This window comes from Erithacus rubecula, assembly GCF_903797595.1.
Source record: "Erithacus rubecula genome assembly, chromosome: 3".
Lineage (NCBI taxonomy): Eukaryota > Metazoa > Chordata > Aves > Passeriformes > Muscicapidae > Erithacus > Erithacus rubecula.
Window position 1 is genome coordinate 105401187 of NC_136689.1, and position 27178 is coordinate 105428364.

At 38.5% G+C, this 27178-nt stretch overlaps 1 protein-coding gene across 2 annotated transcripts; it reads right to left on the bottom strand.

Moving 5' to 3' along the window:
- Window positions 1–2271: 2271 nt before the first annotated feature.
- DSC1 (desmocollin 1) lies at window positions 2272–26700 on the bottom strand. 2 transcript variants are annotated; one of them, XM_079302764.1, is made up of 17 exons: window positions 26460–26700; window positions 23887–23971; window positions 21239–21441; window positions 20654–20773; window positions 19318–19473; window positions 18269–18413; window positions 17826–17992; window positions 15515–15649; window positions 14430–14615; window positions 12971–13230; window positions 12625–12767; window positions 11261–11476; window positions 9512–9745; window positions 6943–7064; window positions 5649–5885; window positions 4972–5017; window positions 4769–4886 (listed from the first exon to the last, which is right to left on the bottom strand). In XM_079302764.1, exons 1-16 carry the CDS (start codon window positions 26496–26498, stop codon window positions 4979–4981), a joined length of 2487 nt encoding a protein of 828 aa, XP_079158890.1. In that variant the 5' UTR covers window positions 26499–26700; the 3' UTR covers window positions 4769–4886; window positions 4972–4978. The 2 variants fall into 2 exon arrangements, with proteins under 2 accessions (XP_079158889.1, XP_079158890.1); XM_079302763.1 differs by lacking the exon at window positions 4972–5017 and having other exon boundaries at window positions 2272–4886.
- Between the last annotated feature and the right edge of the window lie 478 nt (window positions 26701–27178).

Consider the following 27178-nt stretch of genomic DNA (forward strand, 5'->3'; position numbering starts at 1 on the left):
TGACTGAGGTTGAGGTGACTTGGTTTCAGGTCTTTTTTGCTTTCCCCTCCCACCAGTTTCTCCACAGCTCAGTTGCCCCAGCACAGTGGATGTAACCACCCTACACCTCATGAGTATGGTCAGCACACAAATGCTGAGCTCAGCCCTTTGGTGCTGCCTGCTCCATGAGGCAACCTGGAGTGTCACAGATGCTCTCCGTACTGTGTGACCTCACTCCTCCTCCTCCTCTTACAGCACCAAAAAACACAGGCACAGGGCTGGAAAGAGGGGCACCCTTTGTATGGTCTGAAAAAGACCAGTGGCATAAATATTGACAAGGAATGAATATTAAGGTATGTTCACTGCCCTCAGAGTTAAGGAGGTGTGCCCTCAAGCATCTGTGCCTGCTGACCCTGAGCTATGCAGAAGCAGCAGGAGGAAGCAGCCAGTGGGTGACAGCAGTAGTTGACTCTGCTTCAAGGGACAGACAGACCCAGGTGTCAGTGTGACCTGCTCTCTAGACAGTTTTGCTATTTGCCCAGAGAGACCTTACAAGAGAGGATTAAAGAGCAGACAGTGTGAGTGTCTGCTGTGCATGCCCTGACCAGGAAGAACAAGGGCATGAGCCTTCCCATGGGTAGCCAGAAACAGCCTCCCATCTACAGACTCTGGTCCTCATAGGGCATTTTAACCACCCTGATACCTACTGGTATGGCATAACCAGCAGCTGGGCTGCTTGGAAAGCACAGCTTGGCAGAATAGGACCTGGGGCTCCTGGTGGACACCATCAGTCAATGTGCTTTGGCCACAAGGGAGGCCAATGACATTTTGGGCTGCATGTGGAGTGTTGCCACCTGGTCAAAGGAAGTGATCCTTCCCTTCTAATCAGCACTGGTGAGGCCACATCTGGACTGTTGTGTCTACTTCTGGGGTCCTCAGTAACAAAAGGCATGGACATACTGGAGACAATCCAAAGAAGGCACAAAAAACAATGAAGGAACTGGAGCCTCTCTCTGATGAAGAAAACCTGAGGAATGTGAATGTTCAGCCTGGAGAATATTCAGGTTGATCTTATTAATCTATACCTGCACCTGAAGTGAAGGTGCAGAGGTGGCAGAGCTCTTTTCAGTGGTGCCCAGAACACTGGCAGCACCATCTGAAGATCAGGATCTTTACTTTGAAGGTGACTGAGCACTGGAACAGGTTTTCCAGACAGGGTGTGGTCTCCATCCTTGGAGATACTCAAAATCCACATGGTCCAGAACAATCAGCTACAGCTTGAAAAAATAGGTTGGACCAGAGGACCTCCAGACATCCCTTGCAATCTCAGCCATTCTGTGAATTTCTTTCCTTGAAGCTGGATAACCAACCTTACATTCCACTTGTCTCCTGATCATAATATCATAACCCCCCCACATTGATACTCTTCAGCTTTGAGTTTTTCAAAGCAGGCACTGTGTATTTTTTACAAATTATCAGCAAGATGACAGAGTAATGTCTTGTACTTTTAATATCCTGAATTTGCCAAGTACAAATTCCAGCTAGACCCCTCCACAGCTCATGCTGCAAGGACAGGTACCACTTGCATTACAGAACTATAGTGGCACAAAATCACTTTCATTAAAATTTAAAAATCCAATCCCCTGCAGAAATAAGCATACCTATCTTCATAAACTGGTTCATACACAGGAAGTGAAGACTTTTTATAGAACATCCTTTTATTTTGCAAAAAAATTTATTCCTCACTGTTGTAAAAAATATACCTAAAAATATGATGTTAAGATATTTTTGACACAGCTAGGTAGACTGCAGATTACCTAGCTGAAGGGAAGAAATCTTCACAATTTTAAGGCAATTCAAGACAGTAACAACAAGTGAATTATACATTTTAAAATATTCCATTTATAAGATTTACACAAATGTTACCTGGTACTTGGTATCTGTAAACTTTAATGCTTTATACAAAGTTTCTGTTCACATAGTTAGAAGATACAATGAAAATAATGTTTTGCAGTTCTTTTTTTAAAGCATCTCACTAATAGTTTTGGTTTTACATAAATAGCTGGTTCAACTCAGAATTTCGGTTTTTATGAGACAAAAAAGTAGAAGTGATTCAAGATTTCTACTTTGTTCAAAAATGGGGCGGGGGGGAAGTAATTATTTATGTTTGCTGAAATGTAAAAAAAAAAAAAAAACCCAACTAAAAAAACAACAAAAACCAAACCCAACAAAAAAAACCCAAAAAAACCAAAAAAAAAAAACCAAAGAAAACATTTTTAAGGTAAATTAGACTAGGAATTCATTAATTTGATTCAAATAATGTATTATTTTAACTCTAGAAAGGTAAGTTGGCAACCATCTGCTTTAAACAGCCAACACTGATTCAATTTAATTCAATTACACAAATTTGGTCTATTCTTTTGGAAAAGTACTACTACTGTATTTCATGAGGAAAGAAACCATACTCACAGGGGTTTCTCTACACCACCTTCCTAATAATTTCCAAAGAGTGCAGTTATTATATATCCTAGGTCCTTCTGAGCCACAGGATTTTTATATAATTTAAAATACAAACAAAAACACCACCAAACATTAAGAGAGGGAGGGGGAGACATTACTGTTACCTTAAAAAGCATATAGCCAATAACTAAACATAAAGATGGAAGACACAAAGCAGCAAGAAATCACAAGGGGACAGACCTTCACCTGGCATAAAGTCAGCATAGCTCCACTGGCATCAGCAGAGAAATTCTGACTTGTATCAGTCACAGATCTGGCTGTCCATGTACAGAAAATTTTGTTTATGTAAGTGATAAAGATGAGCAGTGTTCAGAAGAGAAGTGTTAGCACACATTTTTTAAATCAAGCAAGTTAGTAACACCTTGCTTCTGATCTAGTATTTTGCTGCTGCTGACTGTCATTCTTGTCACTGGAAGTGTATTTACTTTAGGATTAATTCATTACCACTTTCAAATGATACAGTAAAATATATTTAACATTGGTCCATGAAGTTCTTAATCACAGCTAGTTCTTACCATAAATATTCTGAAGCCCATTTACAGTGTGAAACATAATGTTTTAAAAGTACTATTTTATAATGCTGGTAAGTCTTTATACTGATACGGATTTTCACTGACCATAATTCATATGGAATGAACTGCAACCACTGGAAGACAGCAGTCACTGAAATTCAGAGCAGCATGACTCTTGGTTGTTAGCAATTATTTTTTTTACAGATCATTAGCTATGGTAAATTTTTAAAAATATCTCTAAGGCATATGTTTACAGAGCAAATCCTAAAAGCAGACTTATAGCTACAGAAATAAGTAATTGCACAAGTTTCTCATAGGCACTGAGAAGTTCTTTTAAGGCACAAGAGAATTCCCAGAGTGCAGGAAATAGATTACTTAACCAGGAGTGCAAATATTTAAAAAAACACTTAAAACCTGGGAAGCAGAGGTGGAATTCCACCTGCTGCTTATGGCAGCATTCAAGTCCCACTGCTGTCATCTGCCAAAGGTGTTTCAGACTTTTGTGTATATGTTTGTGTATATATATATATAGTGTATATGTATGCTTAATCTAGTACAGTAACAAATGGGATTCAGATGGTTTCTGCCAGAGATGTGTGTAAACACTGACCTCTACAACTGCCCCAAATTAAGCTCAAAACAGATGGTTTCTCCAGTGTAATTTTGTATCTTAATAAAAAGGTAGCTCTAAAACACATTAGTAATGCAGTGTGCTCAATCCATTTGAGCTGTATCTTCTGTCAAGCTCTATTTCCAAAAAGAAACAGCTTAATGAAGTCCATAGCAGGGCAAGTAGAAAAGGCAGTGGTAGCTACACTGGCCAAAACTCTCGGCAATGCTCATCATTTCTGCAATGATACTATGTCAAAACTCACAAGAAACTGAGGTACAAACTTGTCTGCAGTAAACATGAGATTTATATTGTATTAATTTGAAGTATGATAGTTTCCTCTATTGCATGATTTTTTTTGTTGTTTTTGATCTCTTATTTTCTTAAAAGAAAAATACATCTTTGCATACAATGCTGATATCCTATGTGGTGATGCCATAAATCCCTTAGGATAGCAAGTTTGATGGGTGGTAACCCATTAGGAGAAAAATATATTTTTGAATATTATTTTACATATATACAATATATATATATATTTAATTTTCAATCAAAATGTAAAGTTTTATAATATATTCTTGAGTATTTTTACGTCCAAAATGAAAAAAAATATTACATAGCTCAGTTCATATAATTTAACAAAGTATTTGATATCCACTAACAATATGATTTGCTTCATTTCTACAAATTTAAAAGAAAACAAAGAAACAGTGAGTTATTATAAAGCCTTCCTTCTCCAAAGCCAAACAAAATAAAATTTTGAAGCTGGATAATTAATTAAAAGAACACCAAGTTTTGCATTGTGAGCAATCACAAAGAATGCAAAATCTAAACTAAGTAGAAACTAGCATTACTATATTAACCTAAAGAAAAAGTATTTTGGATCCCTTTTTTCTCATAGAATGTGTCCAGTGTAAGAAAATGTGAATTTAAAGCAAGAGTTATTTACACTCTCACCAGTCTATCTTACTTTTGATAAACTTCTACCCTCTCAATTCCAAAGTACCTAATATCACAAAGTATGACAGCCACTTATTTACAGGTTTTTTTCAGCACTCTGAAAGGCACGTTTATCTTTTGATGCATGTTTCTGCTAATGTCCTAAACTTGGGTTCCAACTGATCTAAGAAGTCAAGTGCCTCTTCTTCATGCTGATCACTGCAGCAGCCTACAGAGCCAGCCAAGGATCCTTTTCCTTCATAGTTATATGAAAGAAGATAATCTTCAGAATGCTTCTGTTCTTCATCCTGTCTGCATAGGTGCACCTTCTGGATAGGAAAAGAACACATCTTGTTATTTTCTTAAATTGTTATCCTAAACATATTGCAAAAAAATAATTTCTTTTTGATTTACCTTTCATTCAATTATTTTTAATCACAGTGTGTCCTCTAATGGATTCCTACATACAAAAAATGCACATGATTGGTCTATATCATTATGACTACAAAATATAAGTATTTAATAAAGAAATAATTTCTACTAATTACATATGTAACAGTAAAAGAGGAAGAACCGGTTTAAATAACCTGTCAAGCAACTAAAATTCACTGAAAATTAAAAGACTGATTTATACATAACTAGTTAGACAAGTAGTGAGAGTTTTTTGATCTCCAAGAAATGAACTACATTTTTAATCCTGTACATTCATTCCCGCTCCATTGCTAAGTAAAGTATGAGGTTTAAATTAGCACAAAGCAAGCAGTTTGAATAAAAGCAATAAGACATTCTCAGAAAAACTCACAAAAGCTTCAGTAGTTATTCTAAATTATTCAAAATTAAATATAGCACACTGCCTATAGTTTAAGCCAAGAGAAGAAAGCAATTTACACTTATGTCTGAAATATGTCAAGGATTACTCCGTGAAAGAGCAATATTTCAAAGAGGATGCAGAGGAGCAAAGGAGAGGAAAAATGAAATTAAACCAAAACCAGAAGGCCACCTTTCTAGCACATTTGCATGTCTTCCTTGAAAAGCCTGTATATGTTGACCATAACCCACATTTCAAAGAAAACCAGTTTCAGAACACTTACTTCGCCTAAACGAGGATGTGTGAAATTATGCCACTCTGAGTAGGAGTATCTACAAGTATCCATCATAGGCTGTCCTCCTCCTTCTTTAACTGATCCCAGAGTCTGATGTCCACCTCCCTTGACTGATTCCAAGGTATGCCCTCTTCCTTTTGCCATTTCAAATGTTTGCTGCTCTCCTGTTTTCACTCCATATCCTCCTTGACCACATGTATTTTGTAGAGGAATTATATTGTGATCCTAAACAAAACAAAACACAAAAAAAAGCAATAGTGAGGACATCTTTTTTTCTCCTCATTTCTTTTCCTTTTTCAATTCAAAAGAAGAAATGGCTGTCAGAAACTGTCACAACTGAAATTTGAGAAGTCTCTATCTTGGCACTGTGATATACTGAACAAAAGGATATCCTTAGTGTCTAAAGATCAGTAAACAATCTTGGGAAAGGGTACTATTACAAGAGATAAGAGAGGACATCTGCATTATGATAGGTTGTGATATGATATGATATGACATCAAAAACCAGAAGTTTTACCCCAGCGAAATGTGTATAATCCACAGTCCAGGTTGTAATGGCACTACATTATGCTCCATAGAACAAAATTTGACTCTTGTTTTCAACATGAAATATTTTTAAACTTATCTCCTCTTCTTGGGGAAGACAATGTCAGGGGGTAGAAGATGATAGAAAAGAGGTCAAGCCTCAAGAGCTAAGCTCTTCTGTATGAATGCAGTCCTGGACTGGACTATGTTCATGGTAGACTGAAAGAAGTTTAGATACCAAAAGTAAGAAAGATTTCATGAAAATGGACTGTTCATGAAATCAACTGCATTTGAGGTAATTTTTTCAGGGGAAGGGCAGACATTGTACCTGCAATTTACACAGCTATCTGCTAGATATCAAAATCCTTCTCTAAGGAAAAATAATGCTTTGCCCTTAACATAATATTCAACATAGGCAAAATAATTCATTCCATCTAATCTCATTATTAAAAATGACTGGAAATGTTATTAAAATGCTTACCTGAAGCTTCCAACCAAATCCTTAAAACCTGGAAAATTACAAGTAGGCAGCCTAACAACCACAAGGTATGTTTAAATGTATATAGTGCTACCATCTCTGCTTAAAGTAAGGATTTTCAAATTCTTGTTAAATAGCAAACCACATCTACAATGATCCCTGCATTGATTGCTTATTTCCTTAATAAAATCACTTACTTGCAGGTGGTCCTGTTCTCAAACTGCAGTGCTATGGACATCTTAACTGCAAGTTTCCATGTTGAAACAAACAGAAACTTACCATCACTTCCTCTCCTGGAGCTTCTGTGTTTGAAATTATTAAATTGTGATTGGCACAATCATCAGTCACCTGCCTGTGCATTACCCCAGCACCACAGCAGCCACAAATTGTGATCAGGATTACTATAGAAAAGAAAAGAATACTGTAAATTTTACCTCACAGTGGTATCTACTTATGTTGGATAACTAATTTTAAGAGCCTATGCATCAAGAACAATTGTTTTAAAAAATCATTTCCAAAACCACCCATCCTTAAAGCTTTATATATTCACTTTTTTTTTCCAAAACATATAGAGAGCAATCACTGCATTGTTGAATTATTTCACTCTTCTAAAATATGTCTGGCTTTTCCAAAAGAAATGCAAGCTTTGTTTATGAAAGCATTGTGACGTACATGATTTCAATGAAAAATTGATGAAATTAAAATTGATTAATTGATGTAATGAAAAATTTTGTCCAAACCTGGGTGAAAAATCATGTCTTATACCTATAGTTTGGTTGTACATGAGAAATTTTTCATGCTGGAATATGCAAATGTCAAATTACATCATAAGGAACTAATAAGCAAGCTAATTGCCCCAATACCAGAAATTTTGTCTTCACAGGAAAAGTCAGCAGAACCCTGGAGGACTTCCAGCATTATTCTATAGGATAATCTTACTTAATCTCTTGTATTCATTTTATTTCTCTTAATAATATTACTTTTTGTTGTCAGAAACTCACCTCAGAAAGGACTTTAAATAACAGAATCATGATCAACTAACACCTCACCTAAACAAAAGACTAAACCTTTCATTCAGAGAACCATTCTGTATTCTTCACTTTTCAAACTGTTAGCTTAAAAATAAAGAAGCCCACGAGGAAGATAACAGTTTCGCCTAACTGCCCACTGAGCAGCTTGATCTCTGAATACATAAACTTCTGTGAAAATTGGCCAAGAGTCACTTTCAAGCTAATTTAGCTTCTGTAGCATCAGCTGTCAGAGATATCTGCACCAGGGATTCCAGCAGGCTGCCTCCTGATGCTGACAGATGGGAAGAAGACATCCATGACAGCACTGAGCAGAGGATATACAGGGTAAAACCTACCCACAGTAAAATAAAGGATCTATTTGTAAGTGATGCAGTCAAGAGGCCATGTAAAAGAGATAGGTGATGTTTCACACAGTTTCTTTACTGCCTGTTCCCACATCTGAAAATTCCACCTTCAGGATATGTTCTAAATTTGGGTACCTGCCCAAATCAAAACATTGATCTAGCTAGCCTTCAAAACATGCCCAGGTCCCAGTGTTCTACTAGAACAGCTAGCTGAGATTCAACAGGAGCGAGACAGTTTTACTACAACCAGAAAAAATGGATAAGAAAGAAGGAAAAAAAAAAAAAAAAACAACAAATCAAATTCTGAAATACTAACTACCGCAGCATATCCTCTATGGTTTTTGAGGATGTTATTAGTCTGACTATGTTTGATTTTGGCTAAAAAAAGAAAAAAGTTACTTGCTTTTGCTTTTATATATCACTGTCGTCATCTCACAGGTTAACAGCAGTATTACTCTTTTCAGAATGTTAGGTTTTGGCCAGCTCCAGTAGCACAATATATATATGCACTTCGGATGGGGCAACCCTCAATGTGTGTGTAGACTGGGGAATGAGATGCTGGAGAGCAGCACTGCAGAAAGGGACCTGGGGGTCCTGGCCCATGGCAATTTGAACATGTCAGCAGTGACCTGGCAGCCAGGAGAGCCAACCCTGTCCTGGGGGGCATCAGCATCACCAGCTGGGCAAGGGAGGGGATTGTCTTGCTCTGAGCTGGGGCAACCTCACCTGTGTGCAGTTTATGGTGCCACAATATAAGGAAGATTTTAAGCTATTTAGGAGTGTGCAAAGAAGGGTTATAAAGATGGTGAAGATCCTTGAGAGGGAGCTGTATGAGGAGCTGCTGAGGTCATTTTGCTGAGGGGAGATCTCATTGCAATCCACAATTTCCCCAGGGAAAAGACACTGATCTCTTCACTCTCATGACTAGTAACAAGACTCAAGGAAATGGCATTAAGCTCAGTCTGGGGAGGTTAAGTTGGCTATCAGGAAAAGGTTTTTCACCCAGAGGGTGGTTTGGCACTGGAACAGGCTGCCCAGGGAAGTGGTCACAGCACCAAGCCTGACAGAGTTCAGGAAGTGTTTGCACAATGCTCTCAGGCACATGGTGTGATTGTTGGTGTCCTTTGCAAGACCAGGATTTGGACACAATGATCCTGATGGGTCCCTTCCAACTCAGCATATTCAATGGTTCCATGATCATAAGGGTCTTGTAAAATCCCTTGCATGAACATACAGAACATCTCACACAAAATACACTTAAAATAAACAAAAATCCACACACAGTAACTCCAGCACAAGATGAGAGCATGAAGCCTGTGATGCTGATACAAACAGAGCAGGTACATTGAGTCAGTGATGACAGCCATACAACCGGCAAAATAAAAAATGTTCAAATCAAGTTTGAATCAGGTTCTCTCAGCTAATTTTATAACTAACTGAATTTGAGCTTGTGTTTAAAAAAAAAGTACTTACACAGCAATAATAATGATCCTAAGATCATTGCAAGGATGGCCCAGAGACCAAGGGTAACATTTCCACCAGAAAGCTGACGAGTTCTGCCGTCGCATTCCGTTGGAGTAACACAATCACACAGATTAACTCTTACGGTGTTCTCTCCTATCTTTCCTCCATTATCAGTCACACTTACAGGAATTTCATAAATTCCATATGGAATATCACTCTTTGGTGAAAGATACCAACAATCATCTGTAAAAAAAAGACAAAAACAGATCTAAGGACAATGATACTTGGAACTGTGTTGTCACAAATGTGACCATAATCGCAATTTTTCCTTCCTGTTACAGCTATACTACTACCAGATCCACATTAATTAGCTGTAAGTTAGATTGAATGTGTTGATACAAAACTACATCTTGAAAGGATTTATACTTTCAGCACATTTTAAATGTTAGAACTGACAAACCATACCTTATATAATCCTCTGAAAACATACAAAACCCTGAAGTTTAATTAGTTTATTATAGGAAATGACAGTACTGGGGCTTACTAGTAAAGATCATCAACTAAACTGACATTTATTTAAAAATTCACACTACTTTTGGTAGCGTAATTGGAATAACTAATTATAAACTTACTTTATATCTCTTCTACTCTTTAGTTATATTGCTGTATTCAGTGAGAATTACTATTTTCAGTGGGAGAAAAAAATTCATTTAATCTGCTATCCTGTTTAGAGACAATGATTAATGACCATATCTTTAAGGGGCAAAAGAAATAATTTGTAAAAAATGTACAAGACAGACACTGATGTGCATAATAGCTGCTTTATGTTGAGCTGTATGAAACAACGTGTATCATCCAAAACATGGTTTTCAATTTGCCTGATATAAAACTTTAAATTTTTAGATGCCTTTGCTTTCAAATTTTTCTGTCTTTTGCCTTTCTTAGTGACTATTTGATGGAATGCTACAGAATCAGATCGTTTGGAACTAATTCATGTCACCATAGTAGCAAATGAATGTGCTGCTCTTGTTGCCATCATCTGGCAGCCACCAGGAAATCATCATCAGCTATAAGTTTCTATATCAACAAATTTCAGGAAATTGTGATTCCTTTGCTAATATTTTATCTACTTCTATAAAAATATAAAAATAAAAAATATAATCAGGCTTTCTTTCATGCAGCTTAGCTTTACAAAAAGTGTGCTAGGTAATAACAAAAAACTTCAGAACTTTTTTTTGTCAGCCCACAATCAATTTTAGGTAAAGTTTCTGTTTCCTAGTTCTCCCCCATAGTAAAAGACTAAGAAAAAGCTCTATTTGTCTTTGGAATACTAGCCATTTGATTCTTAAATTCCTCATGAATTATGAATCTATAGTTCCTTTTCCAGGTGTTGATGCAATGCATTACAACTGAGTTTGTTCTTTCTCCTTATTTTCTTATGTCATAATTTCACACAGCAGCTGATTGCTGACCCAAGGATGGTAGGGACAGATTCTAATTTATGCTTTAAGAGACAGATCTTTCTCCTTGCCTTTGGGATACCTACAGTATCATCTTCTCTCTATGGGCCCCTTCCCAAAAGAGGGGAACTAGAGGGACCACTAGAGACCACCAGTGAGCCCCAAAGCAGCTCCACTGACTACACCAATTCCTAACAGAGATTCACCCAATCTATTCTTGCAGAGCACCCAAGTGAGAGACAGCAAAGCCTCCCCTGGCAGCCTGCAGCTGGGTGAGGAGGAGGAAGTGCTAACACACCATCCTGTGGAGTTATCTTCCACATGGACGCCAGCCTTTGGTCAGTGATGCGGTACACGAAGGGCGCGCTGTACGGAGCCTCGTCGCTGTCCTCTGCCATGAGGCAAATTGGCTTTCTGTCTCTGCACATGATGTAGTCTGTTTCCATGATCCGTGGGAAATTCTTGTTGCCAGGCACGATGCAAACCTGAATTGTTCCAGTGCCTGTTTTACCATCTATGAGATAAAAACAACTAGGTTTAGCACTTACTTTTAACACTCGCACATTAATTTCTGGTCCAAACTTTCACAATTAAATATCAGCAACTGTAAATCTGTGTTTAGAAGTAAAGTGGAAAGCAACTGCTGATTTAGCCAGAGAGAGATGAGGGGTTCTCACAGCTTTCTTGGCTGCTTCTCTTTGCTTGGCTGGTTACAGATGCATCAGCAGCTCCCACATCTCCATGTGCAGACTGTATTTTGTTGAGCATGTGTGTCTTTGTGGGAACACATAGTACTCTAACAGAAAGATAAGAGGAGCAAGAGCTCATAAACCAGGAGTAAAGGAAATTAAGACAAGCAGAGACAAAAGCAGAAAGTGAAGCTCTCCAGCCTTCTTCTGGAAGGAGAAAATTAATTACACTTTCCCTACCTTCACCTCCCCTGGGAACAAAAACACTAAGGAAATAGGAGACTTCTTTCTGTCCTCAACCCTCTAAGTCATCATGCATTCAACAGTAGCACATGCTGTCTCACCAAAGTCAGCACGCAAGAAATGAATGAACTCTTCCTCCTAACTACAGTTTTTCCTATACAAAAATGGCCAATGCTTGTCATATGCATTCCAGTGAAATTACATCAAATCCACTTTTTAATCTTTTCTCTAGAAACAGTTGATTGTAGATGCCTACATCATGTTTACTATATAGACAACAGAAGTTCTAAACAATTTAAATTTGTATTATTTACATTTAACTTTAAAATGCAAACTTGGACAGAGTTAGAATTTTTTGCTGCAAGGTTAATGACTTCTTTTCAAAAAGTCCTCTCTACTTTTTCTGTTGTCTAGCTCACAGCTGCCAGGAGCTACCACTTAAAAAGAATAGTCAGGAAATAGAAGAAATATAATCCAGAGGAAAATCTCTTAGTTTAAAATTACTAAAGGATTTTAAATGGGGCAGATAACTTCCCAAAACACGGAGATCATGCCTAAAGGCTTTCCCTGCTAAATAATATTCCCTAAGCATTGGATAGAGCTATCACAAAGACAAGACAATGAACTAGGTGGGCCACTGGTCTGAACCACTACAGTTGTCCTGACACTACATTTGTGCACAAACATCTGCTCCACACCACAGACAACTCCAACAACATTTAGTACTCACTTCTGTCTATAGCGAGGACCGTGACATTGCATTGACCTCGTCTCATTTCTCCTATATCTCGGTCCAAGACCCTAACAGTTCTGACTTCACCTGATTTGTCATCTATGTTGATCCAATTGCACTGGCCAGGTGGTATCCGGTATCTGTGAAGAATAATTTTTCATGTTAGAGATCCCAAACACAGCACACATGTATGTACCCACACACATATTTAGACACATGCATTCATATACACTGACAGGTGTGCAGGTGCACACACGTGCATACAGCCTTGACAATTTCCCCCTTCCCATATCCCACCCATGCTGTACTCCAAAAAAACCTAGTAAATAATGTTGTTTCATACCTTATGCCCTCACTATTTCCAGTTTCTGGATCTTCTGCTACAAATCTCCCAATAGCTGTCCCAACATCCTCACATTCTTTAACGTCTAAGCGCAGCAGACAGGGTTTAAACACCGGTCCCTCATCCACATCCAGGACGTGCACAGTAACAGAGCAGGTGCTCTGGGAAAGCTGCTGGGAATGGGGAGCCAGCAGGTAGGGTGCCTCATTGTTGACTCCAATCACCAGGATCCTTTGCTTGGCAGCTTCATAGTCCAGCCCCTGTAACAGAGGTGAAGCACTGTTATTTTTAAATTCAAACCAATACAAAACCTAACATTGTTTTCACCATGTAATTACAGCTGCAATTATCACATTTAGTTACAAAAGAAGCCATCTGTCCTCAAACAGGCCATCAAGACAGAGTAAAAGGACATGATTTTTTTTTTTAAAGTAAAGCTTAGATTAGCCAAAGAAAAGGGCCTGAAAAATACCCATGCCAGCAGTACCACTGCAGAATTTTGGATAAATATTCTGAAAATAAGTTACGAGAAGAACGAAAAGCAATTAAACTTAGTGAGGGACTTTCTTCTCCAGTATTTGGTTAGTCATTATTTTAGCTTACATATATATCCTTTTCACCACTAGTCAATCACAAACACAATTCTAGTAGCTACAAATCCATGTGAGAATTTATGGAGTTGAGAGTAAGTAGCTATCATTTATTCTTCAGACACGTTCTCCAAAGTCATCTTATACCTTTAACAGAGTTAATTTTACCCTATAGTCATAATATTCTCTAGTCTAGTACAGCCTTACAATAAATGTAAGAAATTTTAACTGTGTTCATATACCAGGGACAGAGCTTTAGAAAAAGTTCTAATGATTACTAGGAACAAAAAACTCACAATAAATAACATTAATTTTAATATTAATAAATAATATTAATTAATAAAAATTTTAAAATTACTAGTACTGCTACAATCTATTGGTCAAATTTTAATATTAAAACACTTATAACAACTAAACTGACAAATTATTCCTCATGTACCAGAAAAGCAAACCTAACTCCCAGAGAGAATGACACTGGAGAAGGTGCTCAACTTTTCCCTGCTTTGCCATTCTCATTTCTGTTAAAAACCATTAAGCATTCCTCAGCTACATTCCTAAGTCTAAACAACTCCAACTCCAGAACCAGGCCAAAGCACCAAGCTCTTCTGAAATGAAAAAACTAATTATTTGGATTCTGAGCACACAAAATTAAGGAACAGTCTGGAAGGTGAGCTGTGTGCCACACACAAGCCTCAACCTTTGTACTCAATGCAATCTGCTCTGCAGGAGAGTTCAGGTCAGAAAAAAGTCCGATGAGTTTGACAGTTAAGAAATTCTTTGAATAATTTTCTTTCCTAGATTTTTTATTTTAAAACCAAAATTTGAAAATCGATACATTTTCCTCTGTATTTCCCTCAATATATACTTACCTTAACAACACACAGTATTCCTTCATTTGTGTTTTTGTCTGTTGTAATTTCAAAGGCCTGATCATCATTTCCTCTTACAATCTCATACACTGCTCCAGAGCCAGGTGAACCAGGTTCATCAAGATCAACAACAGAGACTCTCAGTATTTCTACACTCACTCTGTTTTCCTCCACTCGTGTTTCATACTTAGAGTACCCAGGGGAAAAAAAAAAATTAAATCAGAGAATACTGTTCCACAAGGCAGGACTGAAAAACATCATATTTAAATAAGACAACTTCAACCTAAGGGGTCAATTTATTATGCTGCTGTAATGATTTATTTTATTTTCATGCATTAGCATATTTTCCCCACTCTTCCCTTTTCCCTGCATCAAACAATAAACCTTTCCTGACAGCATTACTGAAATTTCTGCTTCTTCATACACTCAAATTATCAGTAACATAAATAATTCTGGAATATTCCTTCCAGGAAAGGCAATTTAGCACAGTTTCCTCAGTTAGATTGTAATTTGCAAACAACATGATCAAACTGAGAATTAGAAAAGGCACTGGGGTAAATTGGTAAATTAAAAAAAAAAAAAAAAAAAAAAAAAAGCAAACAAACCAACAAGAACTTGAAGAAAAGCCAAGAAGGATTAAATAACTTCTCTACTCAGATGGCAAAACATAAAATAATTTTTTGCATTTTTTTATCTTTTTCAAGAGCTGTGTTATTCTGTACAAGATGAAGAGCAGATTCTCTTTTAAAAGAGGGATTTTCAATTAATATTACTGATGATATTCTACAGTAGTGAACAGAAAGGATAAATTACAAGTATTCCATAATAGTAATAAATTATTTTTTCATACATTTCATATTACAAAATCTGCTGTGGTATTTGAGGTGCATACACAGTTATTGAGACACACTCTTTGCCCTGCATCATACACATGGCTGGAATAAGCTAAGACATTTATATTTGCATTAACTATCTCAGGGCATTAGACTTCCTATTTGAGGCACTGTCTACCAGGAAATTAGAAAGTGAAGGAAAATGTTTGTTTCTTTTTTACCTTTATACAGACATTTTACTTATGCACTTACTTGTAGCTGTTTAAAGGATGGTGCATTGTCATTCGTATCCTCGATTTTGATGACGACTGTTCCTGTTGTGCACAAACCAAAAGGCTGACCTGCCATATCTCTCACTTCAACTAACAAAGTGTAGCTGGGTACAAGCTAAAAGGAAGAATAAAATAATACAGAAATTTGTCATGCTCACTTTTTTAATTGCATAGTTACACACAGGAGTAAAACAAAATATTTCACTCCTGGTCCATAAGTCTACTCTAAATTCAATGCTTCCCAACAAAATGAGACAATTAACTTTGGGGCTTTTTGCCCTATAGCTCAAAAGGAAGAGCAGCAAAGTAATTTTCAGTGGCTAAGCAGAGTTCAGCCAGCATCTGCCAGTAATATCCATGCTATATCCTGGATCAAATAAAACTTTTCACAACACCAGCGTTATTCCCAGAACCTGAAGTTTTGGAAGATACAGATTACACACATTCATCTGCTATTTGACTTTCCTTTGGAGCAAGAGAGTATTCCCTCAGGTTGCCAGCAGGGCAAGTGTTTCAATACATGTTTCTCATTTCACTGAGGATGAATGAAAACTGTGCTGCAACCAGCCTCTGTCTGGGCAATACAGGAAAAGGCAATGCCTGTCATTTGGCAGGGTCTGGCACTGAAGGAGTCAGTGTCCTTACCAGTTCCAAGGGGCTCCCCATAGGAAGCAGCCCACTTAAATCTCTAACTTGAGCCAGAACAGCAGAAAGTTTTATTTTAATGTGAACAACCAAGGGAAGAAGAATGGAAAAAAAGAAGTTTGGGCAGAGGGGAGGGAACACAAGACAGTATAGATGGATTAAACACAAAAAGAGAACGTTTGTAAATCAAAACAATAACTCCAGTTCTGAACGTCTGGAAGCAGCATTCAGTTTCTCTGGTGCAGTAATGAAATCTCCTGTTCTACCTCATAAGTTTATCTTTAAAAGATAGGCAGTGAACTAGTTTTTCAACCCCTCCTTCTTTCCAGTAGTCACTGTGACAGCTTCCTTAGTAGTCACAGTGATGCTCACAATCAGTGCAATTTTTTCTTGTTAAAAGAGCTGAGCACTGTATATCCAAGTGCAAAATTTTGCAACATGCTGTTTTACGTGGATTTTCAGCCATGAAACAACTCAAGTATGCCATAATATAACCCCTTTTATCTTCAGAAAAGATGTGTCTGTTGCAACGTTTCCTACAATGACTGTCTCATGCTATAATTATTATTTTTAATTACACACACCTATTTTTTTCCTAGTGTAAATAATGTCTCACATGACATTCTACCAAAAAAGAGAAATCCTGTATCTTATTTGCTTGAAAGCTAGTCGATGAAAATAAATGGGTGGCATATTAATTTTAAGAAATGGTATATTACTGTTTAGGTTTCAACTGTAGGAGATATTTCTTATTAATATAGGATGACTGAATACTTCGAGAGGAACCGGTTCATCTTCTCTATGAGAAGCAAGAAGAACCATAAATCAAGCTTAATTAGGAGGAAACAGTGGCTCATGGGATTCCTGAACACAGATAGTGTTCAGTAAAGGAGTAAAAACGTGAAAAATCCACAGGTTGAACAGCTAAGCAGTATAAAGTTCTCTGTCAAGGTTAGCTAGAATATGGTAATCTAGGCAGAAACTCTCTGGACTAATTACAGGTCTGTGAAAAGCGTCAGAAGGTCCTTAGAGACATTAACAAAAAATGAAAAAGAAGTCATGTCTGTTGATGCCAGCATTTCATAGGCTCATAGAAAGGCTTGGGTTGGAAGTGACTCTAAAGATCATCTAGTTCCAACTTGTTCATGCCATGGGATTTCACCCCCTAAATATTTTTCTCAGGGCATTGTACAACCTGGCCCTGAACACTTCCAGGGATGGGGCATTCACAACCTTTTTAGACAATCTGTTCCAGTGCCTCACCACCCTCTAAGTAAAGAATTTCTTTTCAATATTTAATCTAAGTATCTCCTCTTTTAGTTCAAAACCACTTCCCACTGCCCTATCACTATCTGCCCATGAAAATAAAAGTCACTCTCCTTTTTTATAAGTCCCCTTTAAGAATTAAAAGGCTGCAATGACTCTTCTATTCCCTGAACAACTCCAACTCTCTCAGCCTGGCTTCATAGAAGAGATGCTCCAACTTTAGGATTTGAACTTCTGCACATCCCTCCTCTGGACCTGCTCTAGGCCTTCCTGAGCTGAGGAGCCCAGAGCTGGACACAGCCCTGCAGGTGCAGAGCAGAGCAGTGCTCTGCTATTTGTGTGCACTAAATAACAGCTGAGAATCCTTCAAGAAAGATCACCTCTCTGTCCAGCTGTGGCAGCAATACAGAGATGACACCGGTGTCACCATGCAGAGAAAACGCTGGGGTGATTGGTGGCGTTTGTGACACAATGCGGTATTTCAACGTGGTGTGCAGAGTGTAAGGCTCATCTCTGTCCTCTGCAATCACTTTTCCAACAACAACACCTGTGAACACAGTACAGCAATTTTTAGTTCCAGAAAAATCTGCAAATAGCAAAAAATTATTTGAAAAGGTATTTTTGTTCTAAACAAGTGAAAAGAGCTAAAGAGCTACTTGATCATTTATTGCTGCTCTTTGCAAATTCAGCCTTTGCTGTAACATAATACACCCCAGGAAATCCCACTGAACTATCTTAGAAGGCAGGATCACACCTGGTCATAGTGGTATGTAACAGAGCTGAGTAGTGGTAAAAGCGTTCAGTGATTTAAAACAATTCTTACCAGGTCTGGAATTTTCAGGGACACAAAATTCAAAAAGGTCTTGTGTAAAATATGGAGCATTATCATTGTCATCCTCTATCCTGATTGTATGCACAAGTGGTACTTCTGGTGAATAACCATCTGGAGTGGTTGCAAAGCAAATGATCTGTAAGAAAAATTCAGTGCTTAAGCAACATGCAGTATTATAACACTTCTAGTTCAATGGAGGAGTCAATAAAATGAAATTAAATACAATGTGCAAAGCACATCCTTCTCAAGATCAGTCTCTTCAGGCACACAGAAGGGGATGTTCCTGGTATCTTAGAGAGAAAGAACAAAACCCTTGAATGTTTTCCAATCTTTCCCCCTTCCATTCCTCACACACAACAAGTACTTTAATCTTTTCTCCCAGACCCCTCCTTCAACTCTATTACTTTTTCCAAGTTTCCTGAACACTTTTTTTTCACGTGCTTACAAGGCACACCCACCAAGATTTAGATGCTTTTTTGCTTGTCTTTTTGTTGTTATTTGGAACAAAACAAGAATGAGAGGCAAAACTATTTGTCCATTATTATATAACCTAACAAAATGCAGCAAAAGGTACTGAAAATCACATTTTAGCAGCTGTTTCTACTGATTGCCTTCTTACACTTCTCAGCCAGTAGAGAGAGCAGTGTACCTTGTTAACAGAACTGAACAGCTTCAGAGACTCAGAAAACCACAGTCATCTAGAGTTTGCCATTATTTTGGTTTTCTGCAGATCTTTCTAACCTTCCCTGAAATTATTCCCAGAAGTGATGCAAATCCAATAGCTCACTATATTTATGCTGCAATTAGAGATTAAGCAGAGAAAAGCAAAACTACTCTCAAGATATAAATGACCAGATATTTATTTATTTGCTACTGATTTTATCTCTTCAACATCAAGGGTATTACTCAGAATAGACAGCAGATTCCAAATCTTGTTCACTGCCACTTCCCCTGCAATCCAATTGTCAAATACATGCATGAGAGATTTAAAATATATAAATATATATATTTATTTATATTTACACCACATAGGCCTGTACCTGAAAACTTGGATACTGTTCACGGTCTACTGCACGAGTAGCAAAGATATTTCCAGTTTCTCTTTCTATGTAAAACAATCCCTTTGGATCTTGATCAATTCCTGGTCCACTTGCAGAATAGTAAATGGTGTAGTTCTGAGCTGTGTCTGACTGGACCTACAAGAAGACATTTTTAAGCCCAAGGAAAAACAGCAACAGCATCTCAATACATTTCCCCTTTTCCATGATCATATTCAGCACAAACAAAAACTCCTAAAACAAAAAACCAAACTTGATTTACTGTTCACAGAATAGGAAAACAGCCTCACATGTGACTGCCTTCCTTTATAATGTGTGTACATGAAAAGGGGAGTTAATTCAAACTCATAAATATTTAGAACTATCAAGTTAAAGAAATGACAGTATAAGGAAAAAGAATTTTAATCCAATCTCTCTAGAACGCTTCACACATGAGGCATACTCGGATACAGACAGCTTATTTCTGAACCTGTTCAAGAGACTTTAGTTTTAGTGCATTCACTGAGAATGTAGTTTGCACCTAAGAAGAAAAAGTGACAGAAGGAAAAGACCACATAGAGTACAGTTCAGAGATATGCCAATTTAGATAGCATCTGCATCTCATTACCAGCACCAAGGAGGCAACATTAGACTTATCTATTTATAAACACTCTTCTCCGAAAATACTTTCCTTATTTACTGGATGCCAGAAGTCAGGAGGGTAAGATTAGTAGAGGAATGATTGCTCTGCACAGACTCTGTTATTACACTTGTCTCTGCACATCTGCTACCAGCCACTCTGTAATCTAGTGAAGGCTAGATGGATCTATGATAACTTCAGTTCTTGCATTTCTCTTTCACGCCTACTTGCTTTCTCCCAGTAAGTACTTTTCTGAAGAACATAGGCCATACTCAGTCTTCAAGGCTGAAGGTACACACCTCGAGCTCCAGAAAGGATGTAGACAAGCAGGCAAAATTTACCCCAGTCTGTGTTTACAAAATCCTTTTCTATGCAATGTTTAGTGGAGGATTGTTTGCTCTTGCTTTTCTTTTAATTACACACACTGATTTCCAGACCAAAGAGCTCTCTTTGATAGTATGTCTCCCTTCCTTTTTTCAACTTTTTCACAATTCCATTTCATTCCAACAAGTTATTTCATTCAAGGTTATTTCAGGTACAAGATCATGAGATACACAATGAACAGGATGGAACAAGACAGAGGAATAATAGTAGGAATGTCATCGGTTGAGAATACAAGACAGCTCATTTTCTTCATCATAAAAGTCACATACAAAACTAGCATGGGTCATACAATTAAGGCTCATACAAACAATGTACCTGCTGTATTTGCAGTGGGAAAGGTCCCAGTGAGTTCTCTATCATGACTGATGGAATAGGGCCCCACCTTCTTTTGGTTCTCTTGAGAATTGTATCTCTAGCATGCCTGGTCTTCGGTGTCTGTGTTGAGAAGATAGAAAGGCAGATGAGAATACATCTATATATTTTTAACTGCATATATTTTTGCTTCACTGCCATCCTGTATTTTCATCTTTCCCCCCCTTCCATTCCAGTCTTCCTACTGACAATTTGTTTTCCCAAGGTCTTAATTTCTGATTATATCTGTGATAGTATTCCAAGCTTTTTCATTTCTTGTAATACTTTGCATGAATAAGATCTGCCTTGATTTCCCAAACATGGCTTTTAAGATTCTTGACATTCCTGATTATGCTACTTGCTAGCATCTCCCATTTGTGAAAGGAAATTTGCTGACTAAACCAACACAGTAATCAACAATTGCTAAATAAAAATATACTCTACACTACTATTTTGCCTGATTATTTGAATTCTAAAACTCAATTACAGATACTTATTATGAGGCTGTACTCTGTGAAAAAGTAAGATATCTTGAAATTAGAATCTAACCTTTATTGCTTCTTCCACCACGCTAACGTGTATTTTCTTTTGAACTTGTTCTTGAATATCCTTAAGTAATATGGTAAAAGTCTTTTTCCCAGCAGACAAAGAAAGAGCAGATGTTGTATACACAGAACCATCTTCTAGAACCTTGAAGTTCCCATCACTGGAACTTATAAACTCTGCAGACTGGAGGCATTCATTCAAATCAACTGTAAAAAAATATTCAGATATTAACTCAAACAATAAAAACCAATATCCCTCATAAAAAAAAAAAAAAAACAACAAAACCCAAGCCCCAAGTAAAAATTGCATTAATTGACAGGTGGAGTCTTCAAAAGCTTATCATTCAGTATTTAAACATCACAAATACTGATTTTAAAACCCACTTATGCACTCAGATTCAATGAAGTTTTCAATAATTTCCACTCTTGTGTTTATTAGTGTTTCCAAAACAACGTGGGTGCTTTATGGGTATCACTCAACAAAACACTATTACACTGCTAAAATTATTGAAGCACCAGAAATGAAATTATGGACACTTAAATGCAAAAAACAGTGCAGACATGCCCATTATTGGACCAGTAGCTATTACATTTGCCTCGTGCTCCATGCCCCACAATATTGGTGAAGATGATTAATTAATGCAAATGCCCAATGGAGATGTTACATCTGGAAGTTTTGCCCTCAGGAGGAAAGCACTGACTAGTACTATGTGATTTAATACTCTTGGGAGGACAAAGGCCTTTAAATTATGAGGCAGACAGATGGGAAAGATAAAGACTAACTCTGGAACAAACAATTAGCAATTTTTAAATATGTATGTGATAGAATCCCATACAGGTAATTTCAGCATACTTCCCAGGTATTTTTCACTGTATTTGCTGTCACTTGTGTCTAAAATAGATTTTTGGACCTTCAATAAACTCAGTTCACCAGCAAGTAGTTTAGCACTACATCTGGAAAAAAAAGCAAAATCAGGATATGACCAGAGCCCTAAGAAAGCATGATTTGGTACCCTGAAAAGGATGAAAGTCATAGACTGAAACTGCAAACAAATGATCATTGCAGAAGTGTGTCATGGTGTCTCAAAATCAAAACTTTTTAATACTCATTCAATGTTATCACAGTGGGTGGGACACTGCTGTATGAAAGCTGATTAAAAAATTCATGAGGATTCAGAATTTCATCCTGTATAAGTAAATTAGAGTTTCAACACACTAAATTTCATTTTGCATTAAAAACTTTAAAAATAGTGATTTCTTCTTTCTCTTAAGCTGTCCTTTAAGTGGACAAATAAAGATTTACTAGACTTCCTATGGCACTGCAGTAGTGACTCCTATCCCTTTTTTATCTATACAGTGCAAATGGAGTATTCAAAAGAATATTACTGCTTTACTTAAATGTACCTCATACTGCTGCCTATTACAGCATTGCATACAGCAAATGCATAAACATTGCATTTGTGGGGCTTTTTTTCTTTCAAACTTCTGGTACAATACAAAAAATGCTTATGATAAGCAGGAAAATCCTGATCAATTTCACTGTCAAGGTATGGTCCTTGTATCACAGCAAAATATATCTCCATAAATGCTTAAGTAACATCATTTGAGATTTGACAGTTTTGTTAAAAGTTTCGGGTGAAAAAATTTAATTTCCATTTTAGGCAACTTCTTTCAAAACACTGCAATAACATGAAGTTTCATTTTATATAAATTATGTTTATTTTTATAGAGAAATGCTAGTCTATGAAAACTCAGAGAATTTTCATAGCAGGCCTCTTAATTTTAAAACTTAAAAGATCAAGGAATTTTCACTATAAAACTAGATTTTCTGAGCAATTGTGACGAACTACCAATTCACTTTATTTTTTCCCTTCTACAGAAATATGGATTAGGACTGCAGACTTGGAGCATACTTCTCTGTTGTCAGAGGACTCACAAAGGGCACTTCTGAATCCTCAAATTCAGTCTCAGGCAGCACAGAATCCTTCAGCACCTCCTATGCCACACCTTTCAAAGCTGCCCTTGAAAGACTGGTCTGGAAAAAAATAGGAGTGGGATGTTTTGTGCTCTCCTCTATTCCTCTCAGCCACCTGCAAGCTGCCCTGAACTGAGGCAGACTGTCCAGCCAGACAGGAGAATTCTCCCAACAGAATGTGCATGCAGGACACCTCTGCAACACATCCCCTCGTGTGCTCTGAATGCCCCAGCATTGCTGAGCAGTCACATCTGTGTTTCATCTCTTGGTGCCTCTTTGTCTTCTTTTTTTACTTTTTTTTTCATCCAAATGACTTATTCTCTTCTTCATATGACATGGGGTTAGGGGGTGCAGTTTGTAATATTAAGCATTTATTTAAATAGTAAGCTTTAGACTCCAAATATTGAAAATATTAAATTCTGCCATTTTAGTTTTAAATTAAATCCTGTAACCTCACAATAGCTCTTTATGCAAAAGTCAAATGGATGCATGGAGCTGATGTTCAAATCCATAACAAACACAGGGCGTATCCTTCACAAAAAGGCTGATCCAGCTGTTTAGCTGGCTCTCCAGTCATCCATTCATTCCATTAAAAATAAAGTCTCCTCCACTGTTAACAGCATCTCCAGCAAAGGTGCAATTCTGGATTAAGCTGGGAATTTCATAGTTTCTCTCACCTCTGCCAACTAACATGTCAGCCTCTAGTTCTGAAGGAACATGAAAAATTACTTTCTTGCAAGCTTCACAGCACAAACTCAGCACCTAGAAAACAAATGAAGAAATCAGGGAAAAAAAAAACCCACATAATTACATGGTATTTTGAACTAAACACTGACTTTGGTTGGTTTGTTTGTTTGTTACCACAAGCAAGTGAAACAGAACAGAAAGCACTCCTCCCTAAAAATTCAGGTACTGTGCAGCACAGCATACAAAGTTTCAAACTGGAAACAAGATCTGACTCCTGCTCCTGGATTTGGCCATGGCTCGTGTTTTGGTTTTTTTTTTTCTAAAATCACTGCACCATTGACATTAACAGCAAGAGTTCCCACTGACTAGAAGATTTTGCCTACACTATTACTTCAGTAGAGAAAAGAAAATACAGCTTTGCCGTGCACCCCCTCCAACAGCATTCCTGGCCAATTTAGATCCATGGTCTCTAAGTCTCAAGGTTTAATTCATCAACACTCAGTTTGGTAGAATTGTGGTGATGCTGAACATTAAAGGGACAAGTGTCTCATTAAAACCACATGACGACACTTGCACTTATGTATCACTTTGCATCTTTAAAGTGCATTCTCAACAAACTAATTAAACGTAGCTTCAGCAATTAGATATGACATAAATAAAATGTTGTGTATTACAGCAGTCCACTCCCATATAACCAGTTACAAAATAGGGTCCTCCTAAAAATTCAAATGAGCAGTAGATAATCAGACCTTTTTCTAAAAAGAATCACATAGAGGTACAAAGATTTTCCTCGGCAAAGAGCAAGTGAATCCTGATCTCAGATTACATGTGTGAGTTTTTGCCTAGTTTCTATCTCTATGTTTAAAACTGCAATCCAAAAATCACATAGATAATTAAACAAAGACATGGAAAAATGTAAACAAATCTATCCACCCTTTTATGTGCATTTACTCTTTCAGGATGAAAGTCTAGCAAAAAAGGAAAAGCACTTTTATTTTGCCTTTATAACTTTAGGATTAAAGGTATAAAGAAGTAAATAGGTAATGGAAATCCTGAAAACTACTTGTGATGGTTATTAAGAAAATATTTAAATAAAAATACTTTAAACTCTGAAAGACAGTAGGACCCTACAGAAAAAAAAATTGCTGAGTCTACATCATATAAGCTCTTCATATAGTTCCTTATATATACACACAGATATAAAAATTGCATATATACAAATAATTTAAACATCCCTGCTTATGTATTAGTAGGCTTTCCTTATTAACAGACACTTAATAAAACACTCTCTCTTGAAAGACATCACACTAATTTTTAAGTTACTGAAATCACAGTATCTTTTTACACTGTTCTGAAATATTTTAAGAATCAATGACATCTAATTTTTAAATAGTAATGCCAAGCCCAGTCTGATGTCAGCATAAAGAACTATTGAGGAGTTAAACAAAAGTAAGTGATAGCTATTCATGGACATGAAGACATAAGGAAAACATCAGGTAAAATATAAGTTGTGATATCCCTTCACTTTGCACAAACAAGACACCTCAGGATTTTTTTTTTTTTTCCTTTGAGTGTTGTTTTGTTTTTATGCTTGACAGGAGAATTTTCTTCCTTTTTTTTTTTTTTTTTTAACTAGATGTATGAATAAAGTTGCTTGCATTTCTTTGGGTTTTACTTTAATATCCTTGCAAAGGTAGGCACACGGTGTCTGAAATAGTAACATTTTCATTAATATGTGCATATATAATTAATATTAAAATAATAAATTCAGTGCTTCAGCACTACCAACTATTTTTCTTTCACAGGCTCAGATGATCATCTGCCCTCTTTTTGTGAATGCAATGTTAATAGGGAGGAAAGGGGCTAGAAAACAAAAGACAAATCACTTTTACTCATCCACTATAAATTTTAGAAAAATTAAATGTGAGAGAGAATCCACCACTCTCCCCGCTAAAGACCTTTCCGGAGCTGGTAATTATGTAGAAATACAATAAACTGAAGGTAAAGGTAATCGCTGAAAAGTGTTCCATGCACAACTAGCTCCTTCAGAGGAGCTCAACACGCTCCACACTGTGGCACAATCCTTCCCACGGAAAAGGGAGAACCAGGTGCGGAGAGGCAGAGATTTAAATAAAATGAACTGCGGTTTTTTTTTTTTGTTTTTTTTTCTATGAATAACCAGCAGCAGCATCAGCGACCCGAGGTGTGCCCGTCGTGTAACCTCGGGGCAGGCTCCAGAAGCTCCGACCCAGGCGATCCGCGCATCCCAGCGGATTCCTGCCCGCTCCGAAGCCCCCGAGGTGCGCCCCGCGGCCGCGCAGCCCCCGCGCTGCTCCGCGCCCCTCGCAAGGGCCCCGCCGAGCACAAACCCGGCCTGGGGGGAGCAGCCAGGCAGCGATCGCCCGCTCGGACTCTCCCTGAGCGCTGCGCACCCGCGCTGCAGCGCCAACAGCGCGGAGCAAAGGCGCGCCCAGGTGCGCGACCGCGCTCGCTGCGCTGCCCCCGGCGCCCACCCACTCATCCCAGTGATCCCAGCGATCCCGCTCCCTCCTCGCTCACTCACCAGGAGGCCGAGGACGAGGCGGGGGGCTGCGGGGGCCATGGTGCGCGGGGCCAGGCGGGAGGGGGGGTGCCGCCGCCGTCGGTGCTGCCACGGCGGGCGAGGGAGCGAGTGCGGAGCGGCGGCGGAGGCGGCGGCGTGACTCCGCGGAGCCCGGCTCTGCTGTCCCCTCCCGTCTGCCACAGGAGCCGGCCGGTGGGGAGGGTGGGACCGCGCGCGGCAGCGGCGACTTTAATTAGTGCCTTTTTTTTTTGTCCGCCTTTTGGGTAATGCCCGTCCCGGGCACGGCGCTGAACACCCCGCCCGCTCGCCGCCCACCTCCGCGGCGAGGCGCGGCCCGTCCCTCCCCTCGCCACCCCGCCCCGCCGCGGCGCCGGCTGCGCGCAGAGCCGTGCGGAGCCGCGCCCGGCACAGCTCTGCCCCCGCCCCGGCGTGCCGCTCCCGGGCGCGGCTCCCTCCCTCCCTCCCTTCCCTTCCTTCTCCCTTCCCTTCCCTTCCCTTCCCTTCCCTTCCCTTCCCTTCCCTTCCCTTCCCTTCCCTTCCCTTCCCTTCCCTTCCCTTCCCTTCCCTTCCCTTCCCTTCCCTTCCCTTCCCTTCCCTTCTCTTCTCTTCTCTTGCCTTCCCTTTCCCCGCGGGCCGAGCTCCGCGGGGCGCAGGTTGCGCACGGGCGGGTCCCTTCCCGTCGGGGCGGTGCCGGCCGCCGTGGCAGGCCAAAATGCCCT

Coding starts and splice junctions, on each gene's coding strand:
- DSC1 (XM_079302763.1), bottom strand. CDS start 26,498: ATGGCCCCCGCAGCCCCCCGCCTCGTCCTCGGCCTCCTG. Junction 17,993..18,268: donor CCCTGAAAATTCCAGACCTG/GTAAGAATTGTT, acceptor CTGTGTTCACAG/GTGTTGTTGTTGGAAAAGTG. Junction 12,768..12,970: donor GGAAATAGTGAGGGCATAAG/GTATGAAACAAC, acceptor TATTCTTCACAG/ATACCGGATACCACCTGGCC.